At 45.7% G+C, this 12,626-nt stretch overlaps 1 protein-coding gene across 1 annotated transcript in view; it reads left to right on the top strand.

Moving 5' to 3' along the window:
- The window catches only part of LOC137622935 (macoilin-like), a 130,196-nt gene that overhangs the window by 27,545 nt on the left and 90,025 nt on the right, over positions 1–12,626 (top strand). The window contains 2 exon segments of the mRNA XM_068353510.1: positions 11,654–11,780; positions 11,970–12,105. Of these exon segments, the coding sequence (XP_068209611.1) occupies positions 11,654–11,780; positions 11,970–12,105 (263 nt within the window).

Below are 12,626 nucleotides of genomic sequence, written 5' to 3'. Positions count from 1 at the left end.
CGTGCTGCACCACACGACCTCAGGCCTCTGGTCAGAGTCAGAAAAGTACCTCCACATAAATCTCGTAGAGATGAAGGCCGTCTTTCTGGCCCTACAACAGTTCCTACAGTACCTGGCAAGTCACTCTGTGGTGGTGATGAGTGACAACACCACAGTAGTGGCCTACATCAACAAACAAGGAGGTACTTTTTCGCAGCAACTATCCCATCTAGCAGTAGAGATACTCGATACCACTATCGGTACGGTTCATTCCAGGCAAAAGGAATGTGCTCGCTGACAACCTGAGCAGAACATCTCGGATAGTGAGTACCGAGTGGCCTTTGGATCATCTAGTAGCCAACAAAGTCCTGACTTTGTGGGGTTCTCCAACTGTGGACCTCTTCGCAACTGCCCTGAACTTCAGGCTCCCGCTATACTGTTCCCCAGTCCCAGACCCCAAGGCTCTCTGGCAAGATGCTTTCCAACAACGGTCGGACAACATCGACGTTTACACCTTTCCCCCATTCTGTCTGATGAGGAGGGTACTCAACAAGACCAGAACATCGGTCAATCTTTCAATGACCCTCATATCTCCGCTATGGCATCGCGCAGAATGGTTCCCGGACCTTCTGCAACTCCTAACGTAGCCTCCAAGAGAACTCCCTCCACAACACAATCTACTCAAACAACCACGCGCCAACATCTTCCACAAAGCCGTAGCCTTGCTATGACTTCACACCTGAAGACTATCCAGCATCTCCTCTCTGAGAGAGGATTTTTGCAACAAGTTGCGATCAGGATGTCTGGACATCTGCGTAAATCATCAGCAGCAGTCTATCAGGCAAAGTGGAAAGTCTTCTGTGTTGGTGTTTTTAAGGGGTATCTCTCCACTCGATGCCACTATTCCAGCCATAGCGGAGTTCCTCATGTATTGGCGTGAAGAACTGCGCCTATCAGTCTCGGCAGTGAAAGGCTATCGCTCAGCCTTAAGCCTCGCCTTCAGACTGAAAGGAATGGACATTTCATCGTTAGAACTTTCTCTACTCATACGGAGTTATGAACTTACCTACCCCTAGTCGGAAGTGAGACCTCCCCCATGGAACGTGGTTCGAGTTCTCTGGTCTCTTAAGAGACCTCCCTATGAACCATTACGCCAGGCATCAGATCGCCACCTGACTTGAAAGACGATGTTCCTACTAGCTTTGGCCTCTGCCAAGCGAGTCAGCGAACTTTTTGGCCTCTCATGACATCGCCCATTCAAGGGGATGGGGAGAGGTAACATTCAGCTTCGTCCCTGAGTTTATTGCTAAGACTCAGAACTCGGGAGTAGCGGATCCTCGATTCGACTCCTTCCGGATTTCTAGTCTCCGTACTGTAACAGATGACCCAGACCATCTTTTACTATGCCCAGTAAGGATCTTGAGGCTGTACCTCAAGGGAACAGCTGCAGCCCTTCCTCGTGTGCCATCACTATTCGTCAGCATAGGAAGGACTAAGAGGACTGTCACCAAGAACACCATCTGAGCATGGATTTGCAGGGTCATTGACCTTTTACTGAATCCAGACCCTCCTCTGTAACGTCGCCCCAGAGCACATGATCTCAGGGGCATAGCTACGTCCTTGGCACATGGGAATTCATCTCCCATGAACGTACGTGTTTTCATTTACACTTCATTCATACAGGAAGGCTTGTAAGCAAATTGCCTCAGGAACCAGGTTCCTGCTTCGTTTGCTACCTTATCCCTGGTTGCGGACTTTGCTTGAATAGGAACTACGCTAGTTAGGCAGTCTTCTGAAGCAAATCGGATCTCGGATGTGGTAGGGGCGGCAGATCCTTTGAATCTGTTCCTCCCCCCTCCAGCGGTAGACAACCTAATGAGGATATCGCCATTCTCTCCCTCTTAGAGAAGGGAATTCAGTGCTGTCTAATCGACAGCTATAGCAATTTACTTGCTACGATTCGGTCGGGCCTGGATGGGTGACTGACGATAATAATAGAGGTTATTGAAAATTTGTGCTCTCCCAACCTCCATTGGCCATTATGTCCTTGGACCTTAGTAGAAACACACTCAACCTCCATCTGCATCTGTTCCGGGTAAACATCTTTTGTCTACACTTCATGAAACTAAATCTTGTACATGAAGTCGGCCGATGTCTTTCTCCATTAACCGGAGCTCTTCCTTAGGCCGGAGTGGTTGGGAAGAATATATTCCTTCCTCATGGGAGAACCCCTCCCACAAGCTCGAAATAATCAACTCGCCTTTTTTGCCAAGGAGAGAGAGTCCAGACTTTAGCTACAAGATACTATCTTCTTACTCATTATTGAACAACTGATCTCATAGGAAGATGCGGGACGCCGGGATACTGCCGAGCTTCGTCGGTCAGAAGTCTCTATTTTTAAACATCTGACTTACCCGGTAGTTATATATATAGCTTACGTCCCTGACGTCACGGTAGAAATTTCAAAACTCGCGGCAATCGCCGATTGGGTAGCCAGGTGTACAACCAGTGCGCCCTCTATTTAGGTACCTGGAACCATTCCAGTCATTCCTCAGATCTTCCCTGCCGCCGCACCGGCGACATCGTTGGATTTTTCACTCACTGTAACCTGTATAATTGCAGTTATCTTGGTGATGTACAATTTGATTTTGGCTTTTCCTCATTTGGTTTTGTTTTATTTTGACAGAGTTAGTGGTTGGAATATGATCGCTATGTTCGTAGCTTGAAAGGGGTAGGATCAGGAGTTTTTTTCCCCCTTCTGTAAAACTAGCGAACCACTCTTAAAGACATGATGGTGGAAGGAAATCATTCCACCAACACTATGACGTCACAAATCATGTGACGTAAACTACGTAGAATGACTTGCAAAATTCATTTCTTTTTCTTGCAAGGAATGAAAAGAAAATACTAACTTACAAAGCAAGAGTATTTAATTTTTATAATGTAAAAGGAATGTATTATTTTTAAGAAAATATTTGTCCTATTAGTATACTTTCTTTAGATAATCATCGATCTATTTTCAGAGATTGAATAAAACTAGTGCACAGTTAAATTTACGCTATGTAGTACTCATGACGGTTGATAGTCCCACAAATTACTTTGTATCGTTATTTTTTTTTTCGATATTGGGAATACTAATATTAATCGTATAGCCTATTGCATTCTCATTCAAGCCCTGGGCGTAAGAGTAAAATCTCTCGCAGCGGGCAGGTCTAAATTATGGTCTGATGTGAGAGAGTTAAAAAGTGCAAGTTTCAGTGCTAAATCAGTGCAGTGGAGGGTGCGGCTGCTCGTACCTGTCGTTCTCCTAGCCTGAGACCCCTTCCAAGCTCCCCAACCCCTGGGAGAAGGAATGTCGATAGGCGAAGGGAGGCGAGAGGCGTTAGCCCCCGAGCAGTCGTCCCTTTGAGCGTACCTTTTGACGCTTCCCAGAACGCTCGCCCTCGCCATGGGAAAGGCAAGGTAAAAGTGTTATCTTCGCCGTCGGATGACGCAGCTCACAGACGGGCTGGCGTCTTACTTATTTCCCTTCCTGTTAGACAAGAAGAGAGTTGCTCGTCATGACGCCGAGCGATTAGATTCTAAACGCCATGACGCCAAGTGTCAGAAAGGACGCCGAGCGTCAAGGAGTTGGACTACATCACGCCAATCGTCGAGTAGTCGGAAGTCATGACACGTAACGCCGAGCGTCAGAGCATTGGACGTCAAGCTACTAACACTGCTGTAAGAGTTAGACACGATGTTTGACACCGAGCAGAAGTCATGAAACCGAACGTCATAGTTCAGAGCGTCTAGATCGCGAACGTCAGTTTCAATCGTCAAGCGTTGGAACAACGTGACACCAGGCATCATGATATCGCCGAGCGTAAGAGCCTCGGAAGTCGTGAACCGAGCGTCGGAGATCGCGAATGTCATAGTTCCGCAGTTAGACGTCACGCTGCGCGGCCTAATGACGATCCTCTTGCTAAGCGTCGAGAGACTGATCCGCATGATGCAGAGCATCAAGCAGTTAGACATGACGCTGAGCGTAAGAGCCTCGGACGTCGTGATGACGCCAGTAGAGCCGATCGTCGCGAACGTCTTAGTTCCGATCGTAATGATCGCGAGCGTCATAGTTCCGAACGTCAAGCGTTGGAACAACGTGACGCCAGGCGTGATGATCTTGGACCCATTGACGCCAGAAGTCAGGACCTTAAGGAGTTGACTCCTAAAAAACAAGACATCTCTACCTCGGTTAGGGACTTGTCGGAGGTAGGGATCGACGATCACCTTTCCCCTACTGATCTTTTAGAGGAAGTCTCGAAAGGAGAAGATCCTAAGACCCTTCATCATTCGGTTGACTTAAAGAAACTCATGAGAGTTTTTACTGAAGAGTTTCCGAATTATTTTGTGCCTGCTGCTCCTCGTTCCCCGCCTTCAGAGTTTACGTTAGGGAAGGCGTCGAAGGAGTCTCTGTTTACAAAGATGGTGCTGTCTCGATCATCTAAAAGAGCTTTGAGGATGATGGGAGACTGGATGCAGTCCAAGAAGGACCAGGGAAAGACTGTTTTCTCTTTTCCCCCCGGCTAGATTAGCCTCCTGATCTAGTGTTTGGTACGAGACGGGAGAAGTTCTCGGCTTGGGAGTTCCTGCCTCTGCCCAAGGAGACTTTTTGAGTCTGGTAGACGCTCCTCCGTCGGACGACCATGAGAAGGACCAGAATACTCTGGTCAATGTCGGAGCTTGATCATCTTCTCAAAGGCGTCTTCAGAGCTTTCGAGGTATTCAATTTCCTTGACTGGACTCTGGGAGCTTTGGGGAAAAAAGTTTTCTGCCTTGAAGGATGTGGATACTGAAAGTCTCATCCACATTATGACATGCATGGATAAAGCCTTAAGAGACGGATCCAATGAGTTGGCGGCCCTTTTCTCGGCGGGTGTTCTTAAGAAAAGAGCCTAAATGTGTTCCTTTCTGTCCATTGGGGTCACACCCATTCAGAAGGCAGAATTGCTGTTTGCACCTCTTTTTTTCCTCAAAGAGTTGGTCTGAGAGGTCTCTTCCACCTTAACCCAAAAGGCCACACAGGATCTGGTGTCAAAAGCAGCAAGGAAGGTTTTGCCTACTTCCTTCACTAGCCGCAAGCCTAAGGAGGAAGCTCCATTCCCTCAGTTTTCGCTGCCCTTTTGAGGGAAAACTTTCAGTAGGGGTAGTTCCAGACCCGAGGGAAAAATAGCAAGGAGAAGAGGATCCAAACCAGGGCGAAGCAGTGTCTGACTGCATTCGCCTTCAGACAGCAGTAGGAGCCAGACTAAACAACTTCTGGCGAGCTTGGGAGAAGAGAGGAGCAGACCTTTAGTCTGTCCAATTACTGAAGGAGGGATACAAAATCCCTTTCATAGGGAAACCTCCTTTAGTAGTAGCTCTGACAGATCTCTCTGCCAGATACAGAGAGGAGTCAAAGAGGCAGGCTATGCAACTTCAAATGTCCCTCTTGTTGGAGAAGGAGGCAATAGAGAGGGTGCGAGATTTGCGGTCACCAGGTTTCTACAACCGCTTATTCCTGGTTCCCAAGAACTCTGGGGGATGGAGACCAGTCCTGGACGTAAGTGCTCTCAACGCCTTCATTCAGAAAACAAAGTTCTCCATGGAGACATCGAAGTCAGTCCTAGCAGCAGTAAGAAAGCACGACTGGATGGTTTCTTTAGATCTCCAGGATGTTTACTTCCACATCCCCATTCATCCGATCTTCAAACACTACCTGAGGTTCATTTACAAGGAGGAAGTTTTCCAGTTTCGGGCCCTTTGTTTCGGCCTCGGCACCGCCCCTCAAATATTTACGAAGCTGATGTTAAATGTAGCAAGCATACTGCATTCAAGAGGTATCAGAGCCTCCCTGTATCTGGACGACTGGCTACTCAGAGCTCATTCCTACAATCGCTGCCTGGAGGATCTACAAATGACGTTGAGGTTATCAGAAGAACTGGGTCTTCTAATAAACAGAGACAAGTCTCAACTGACACCATCCCAAAAGATCCTTTATTTGGGGATGGAGATTCAGAGTCAAGTTTTTTGGGCTTTTCCGTCAGCCTCAAGGATGGAGCAAGCCCTCTTGAAACTTCATTCCTTTCTAGAGAAACGGAAGTGTTCTGTGAGAGAGTGGATGAGTCTGCTGGGAACCCTTTCCTCGTTGGAGCAGTTTGTCTCTCTGGGAAGGCTGAATCTTCGCCCTCTTCAGTTCCACCTCATTCGTCATTGGGACAAGGAAAAGGAACTAGAGACAAAATGCATCCCCATTACAGAATCCGTAAAAAGTTGCCTTCAGTGGTGGAATGACCCGGTCAGACTTCAAGAAGGTCTCTCTCTGGAACAGAGGAACCCAGACCTTGTGTTGTGTTCCGACGCCTCGGATTCAGGGTGGGGAGCAACACTGGGCAAGTTGGAGGTCTCGGGTCTCTGGACAAAAGATCAGGAGAGCCTCCACATAAACCAGAAGGAGCTGTTGACAGTCCTGTTGGCCCTCAAAGGCTTTGATGGGTCAGTATTGAACAGAGTGGTGCAGGTCAACGCCGGCAACATTACACCGTTGGCCTACATAGCCAAACAAGGTGGAACCCACTGAGGTCCCTTTACGAGACTGCGAGAGTTCTTCTTTACTGGACAAAAGAGAAGAATGTAACCCTTGTAACAAGGTTCATTCAGGGGGATAAGAACGTGATGGCAGACAGTCTCAGCAGGAGAGGTCAAGTTCTGTCCACAGAATGGATACTTCATCAGGAGGTCTGCAAGATCCTGTGGCGGATTTGGGGTCGTCCTTGTATAGACCTGTTCGCAACCTCGAAGACGAAGAGGTTAGAGACATACTGCTCCCCAGTGCCAGATCTCGAAGCAGTTCACATAGACGCTTTCCTTTTAGACTGGTCCCACCTGGACGTGTACGCATTCCCTCCGTTCAAGATTCTGCACAAAGTGATGCAAAAGTTTGTGTCACACGAGGGAACCAGATTGACTCTAGTGGCCTCCTTTTGGCCCTCAAGAGAGTGGTTCACAGAGGTACTAGAATGGATGGTGGACACCCCGAGAAGCCTTCCATTAAGAGTAGATCTACTCAAACAACCCCACTTGGAAAGGTACCATCAAAACCTCCAAGCTCTACATCTAACTGCCTTCAGACTATCGAAAAACTCACAAGAGCTAGAGGTTTTTCGAAGGAAGCAGCTAGGGCTATTGCAAGAGCAAGGAGGACTTCTACCATCAAGGTTTACCAATCCAAGTGGGAGGTTTTTAGAGAATGGTGCAGAGTCAACTCTGTTTTCCTCGTCCAATACCTCTATGACTCAGATTGCTGACTTCCTGTTATACCTTAGAAGGAAACGTAGGTTTTCATCTTCTACCATCAAGGGATACAGGAGCATGTTAGCGGCTGTCGTCAGGCATAGGAACTTGGACCTTTCTTATAATAAAGACCTGTAGGATCTTCTCAAATCCTTTGAAACATCTAAGGAACGGCATCAAGAATCACCAGCTTGGAATCTGGATAGTCCTGAAGTTCCTAATGAGTGACAGGTTTGAGCCCTTGCACTCAGCTTCATTTAAGGACCTCACTATGAAGACTATTCTTGGTCAGTCTGGCGACAGCTAAAAGGGTCAGTGAGATTCATGCCTTTAGTAAGAACATAGGCTTTAGAGATAACAAAGCTATCTGCTCCTTGCAGCTAGGCTTTCTTGCCAAGAACGAACGCCCTTTTCAACCCTGGCCCAAGGCTTTTAAGATTCAAAACCTTTCGGATGTGGTTGGTGAGGAATTGGAGAAGGTCCTGTGCCCAGTAAGAGCCCTGAAATTCTACCTGGACAGAACGAAAGAGTTATGAGGCAAGTCAGAAGCTCTTTGGTGCTCGGTCAAGAAGCTCTCGTTGCACATGTCGAAGAATGAACTATCCTTCTTCATCAGGCTCTTAATAAGAGAGGCTCATTCGCATTGTAATGAGGCAGACCTCAAGCTTTTGAAGGTCAAGACACATGAAGTTAGAGCTGTAGCAACTTCTGTAGCCTTCAAGCAGAATATGTCTTTACAAAGCATTATGAACACAACCTTCTGGAGGAGTAAATCTGTGTTCACCTCACACTATTTGAAATGTGTCCAGACTCTTTATGAGGACTGCTACACTCTGGGACCATTCGTTGCAACGAGTGCAATAGTGGGGGAATGTTGTACCACTAAATTCCTGTAACTTAATACCCTTTTCTTCTCTTGGAACTCGTGTAATTTTATGGTTGTTCGTGGAGATTGGACGACAATCTTCCACAATCATTGATTTTAGTCAGGTGGTCAGTTTGTTCCTTGAGAGCGCCCAGAACAAAGGTATTGGAGGAGGTCCTGTCACATAGAGGTTTTTAGACCGGTTTGACAGCTCCTAGAGGTCTTCAGCCCACTGGGTGGATCGCTGGATCTCGTAAGGAAAGCGGACATAATGAAAGAATTCATTGAAGTCAGCTTCCTTATCAGGTACAAACCCTTAAGCTTGTTTATTAATTCTTAAGTAAATTCCAACGATGTTGGCTGTCTCTGACTCTCCACCAAAGGTGTCCATCAGCTATATATATAACTACCGGTAAGTCAGATGTTTAAAAATGATATTTTCATAATAAAATAAATTTTTGAACATACTTACCTGGTAGTTATATATAATTTAATTCCCCCCCCCCCTCCTTCCCTCTATAGACCTAAGGGCATGGAAGATCTGAGGAATGACTGGAATGGTTCCAGGTACCTGGCTAGAGGGCGCACTGGTGGTACACCTGGCTACCCAATCGGCGATTGCCGCAAGTTTTGAAATTTCTGCCATGACGTCAGGGATGTAAGTTATATGTATAACTACCGTGTAAGTATGTTCTAAAATTTATTTTATTATGAAAATATCATTTTTAGTCTGCTCGTAATACGAGCTCAACCTTCAAACCTTGTCATTCGAGGGAAGGATTTGGAATCAATCAGTTAGCCTCCTACATAGGATAAGCTCTCATCTTGAAGACCTTGGCCTACTGACTGTTCTTAAAGTCTCGAATTCCTGCAAGACTTCTCCTTCCATTTACCACAATCTATAATTCGAGTAATCAAAAGTGACACGAAGGTCCTATCCTATACGGATATCCCGTAGACTGTGTTATCACCCTGTAGAAACTTCCGTAGGTCTGACAAGACTGTATCAGTCCCCATCGAATGCGACTTCTGAAGGACTAGCCGGGCCCCAGGTCCTTTGGCGCTAAGGATCGTCCTTCCCTTGGTCTTCTACAAGAGCTGAGCAAGTAACGGTCCTAGTTGAAAGACTGGCCGACGATAATCTCTCCCAAGGAGTCGATCTCCTCATTCTTCCTGAATTTGACTCTTCCTATAGAGGCATCAAAGAAAGGTGGGGGGGGGAGGCCACATGCAGGACCATATATCCTTACGACTATGATCAGAGCACGAATGATACCGTCTCATAATACCCTAGTAGGCACCAACTTCCCTCAGGAAAGTGGCGGGGGAATGACAATGATTCGTCAGTTTCCCGTTCGTGGGAAAACACTTCCTGCTCCTACCTGGTCACCCCTTCCGGGTAGCCTGTCCACAGGTTCGTATTTTATAGAATCCACCCCCTCTGCAGGAGTCTTCCTCTTTCAGCCTCTGTTTTAGAGGTCTTCCTTCCGGAAACGGAGTGAATATCAATGACATGCATTGATCTTTTTGCAGAAGGACTGCTGTCTCCTGTTGGATTCCTTCTTGCGAGCAATTTTTCTTCCTTGCAAACTTTTAGTTGGACTTTTCTCATTATGGGTCTCGACTGGCGCTTCGATCTAGCCTCGTCAGCAAAACTTGTCTTGCGGAAAAGACAGATCACATCAGTGGCATGTCTATGACTGGAGAAGCCATTACAGGCCTCCTATATGACTAGAAACTCTGTGGTAAGGTGTGAGTAAAGTCTGTTTTTTCTCCCCTCAAGGGTGCTTATCTAGTCATGCACTCAAAATTGCCAATGAAGGGAATCATGCTCTTAGGCTTAGGCCACCGACGACCTTTGCTCGTCCATCGAACGTCTCCTCCAATTGTTGCTCTCCATAGAGTTTGAACCGATTTACCCATAGTGGGGTAACACAGCCCTCTCGGGACAGGTGGCTTCCTTCAGTCACAGGCTTCCCCCTCAGTGTCTTTGGAAACCTATACTGTAGATCTTCTCATGATCCCGAAGACAGGTCTATCCCTGTGTGGCACTCGATCAACCGAAAGAGGTACCATATGGGCCTCCCTCATCGTTCTCGCTCATGGCGAGAAACCAAGTAACATCCTATTTTGTTCTGGGCAGCTTATACCTCAGGTTCAAGCCCTCCAACAGAGAACCTGCCACTAAGTAATTAAGGCTGTAACACAGATAATTACACCTCAAGGAAGGTGATTACCTAGCCCAAAGGGTACAGCATGTTTCTCTGACCCTGAATGGCCCAAGGGAGTGCATTAGACTCCCATTACTGACTGGGACCCACTAGGTCGTATCTCGTTATGGTTTCCTCCTTTTCATGTTAGTGATTATATTGAGGCCATACCTCAGGAAAACAATGAAAGAGCTCGCTCCTCAGGTTCAGCACGCTTTGCTAACCCTAGGAAGGTCAGAGGAGGTTATAAGGATCTCGTTCGTGACGGGGATACTGGTCCTATACCAGTCACGGAATCCCTCTCTTCTTCACATAGAGGTCACCCAGAGCTCATAATGTTTTAGGGCAGAATCCGTCAATAAAGTTTTCGAGCAGTTCCTTTGTGGAACAAACTGTGCCATTGGTAGGGTGGAAGACGTGACCCACAGAAGACCCGATACGTTTTCTCTCGCTCCTGTGGTGGTGACACAACAAGTGGATTTATAATACCTCGGGCTCCTTAGTGGACAAGTGGTTGAAGGCATTGGCTACCCGGGGTAAGACTGGGATGAATGAAAGTATGTGTGGCTCTTTTACTTTCATCATCTTCCCCTCCTTTTGGGACCAGTGCCATGGGTCCCTTTGCAAGCTGGCTTCAACCTCTGCAGGTATAACCACTTCCCTTGTGTAACCAAGTATACAGTAGTTTATTTTTGTATACTTGTACACGTCCCCAATGCCTCCTGCAAGGTAGGCCTTGGGAAACGTCTTTATGTAGGGTTCCTATTTAAACTAGGAACATTGTTACATTGACGTTCCTATGATATATCTCGCAACTACTTTCGTTGCTCAGGCCGCTATCTTACTCACTTGTATTGATAAGCGAGGTGGCAAGGATTCCCTCGGTTACAGTCTAATACTGTACTAGGTAAACTCGGGTCAATGACTAAGCCAGTAGTCGAACTTACCACCCTCCTAAAAGTGAGTCAGCCACATAAATAACTAAAGGTTTGTTAGTATGGGAACAAATGACAAATTAGGAGGTAATTTGTATTCTTCCCTAACTAATACAAACCTGTATTTATTTTTATAAATTGGCCCTCCATCATGACTGCCTTCCACCTCCGCCGAAAGTGTACTGTACCTACATAAATAACTACAGGTTTGCATTAGTTACAGAAAAATACAAATTATCTCCAAATTTGTTATATCTTTTATGCAACTTTAAGGCCTTTTATTGTGTGATTGTTTAACCAGCAAAACATGTCAAGTCAACTTTGTATTCATGATGTACTTTTAATATTTACAGGCATTTTCCGTACTTTTTGTGTGCATGGCACTAACGTCGGACATGATCTGCCTCCTCTTCATCCCAGTAAATTGGCTCTTCTTTGCCGCTTCCACCTACGTCTGGGTGCAGTTTGTATGGCACACAGGTAATGCAATGTTCTCACTTTATTTTGAAATATTTTTTTTTTTTTTTATCTGAGCACAACTTTTTACAGTATAGTATTACTATATTCATTTGACATTTGAAGGAGGGTTTGTCTTACATTGCTTCCTGTTAATGTTATTTGATTAAGCTATTTATCCTATTTCAATTTTGTGATTTTTTTCTTTTACAGAACGAGGTGTATGTATGCCCACCGTGATATTGTGGGCACTCTTTATCTACATAGAGGCACTTGTTCGCCTCAACATCAGAGAGACAAAAACTGTACCCTTCCACTTAGATTTGTGTAGACCTTTTGCTGCACACTGGTAAGTGTTTATCATTTATGTCTATTTTATTCTTTAAAATAGGGATTTATCTTCAGCTGTGCTGAAACCCCCATTAAATCGTTAACTAGGTATTGTAGTTGATAACGGAAGGTGGTACAGAATAGCCACTTTTGTCTGACCACAGAGGGTACAGATATATGATAGAGTTTTATCAACTGTTGGTTTTTAATTCTCTTATGAAAGCTCTTACTTGTAAGTGTAAGTGTATTGAAAATTAACCATGTAAAGTGAATTTTGTGCCTATGAGGATACAAACCTTTGAAACCTTATGTATTGTGAATCTTTGTAAAATGGTGACTGTAAATTGTCACCTTTGGAGTGTTTATAAACAGCTACCTTTGTAGTGTTGTTCTTGCACTTCTGAAAAGGAAAACTATGAATGTAAGGCACACCTCGTCTTACTTTGTACAGTAGTAGTTTCTTTGCCTCAGGTGGGAGTTAACCAGATTCTGACCAAGTGTCTTCGCTAACTGCATGCCCAATAGTGGAAATTAGGTACA

This window comes from Palaemon carinicauda, chromosome 30, assembly GCF_036898095.1.
Source record: "Palaemon carinicauda isolate YSFRI2023 chromosome 30, ASM3689809v2, whole genome shotgun sequence".
NCBI lineage: Eukaryota > Metazoa > Arthropoda > Malacostraca > Decapoda > Palaemonidae > Palaemon > Palaemon carinicauda.
This window is presented reverse-complemented; position numbering and strand designations above follow the sequence as displayed.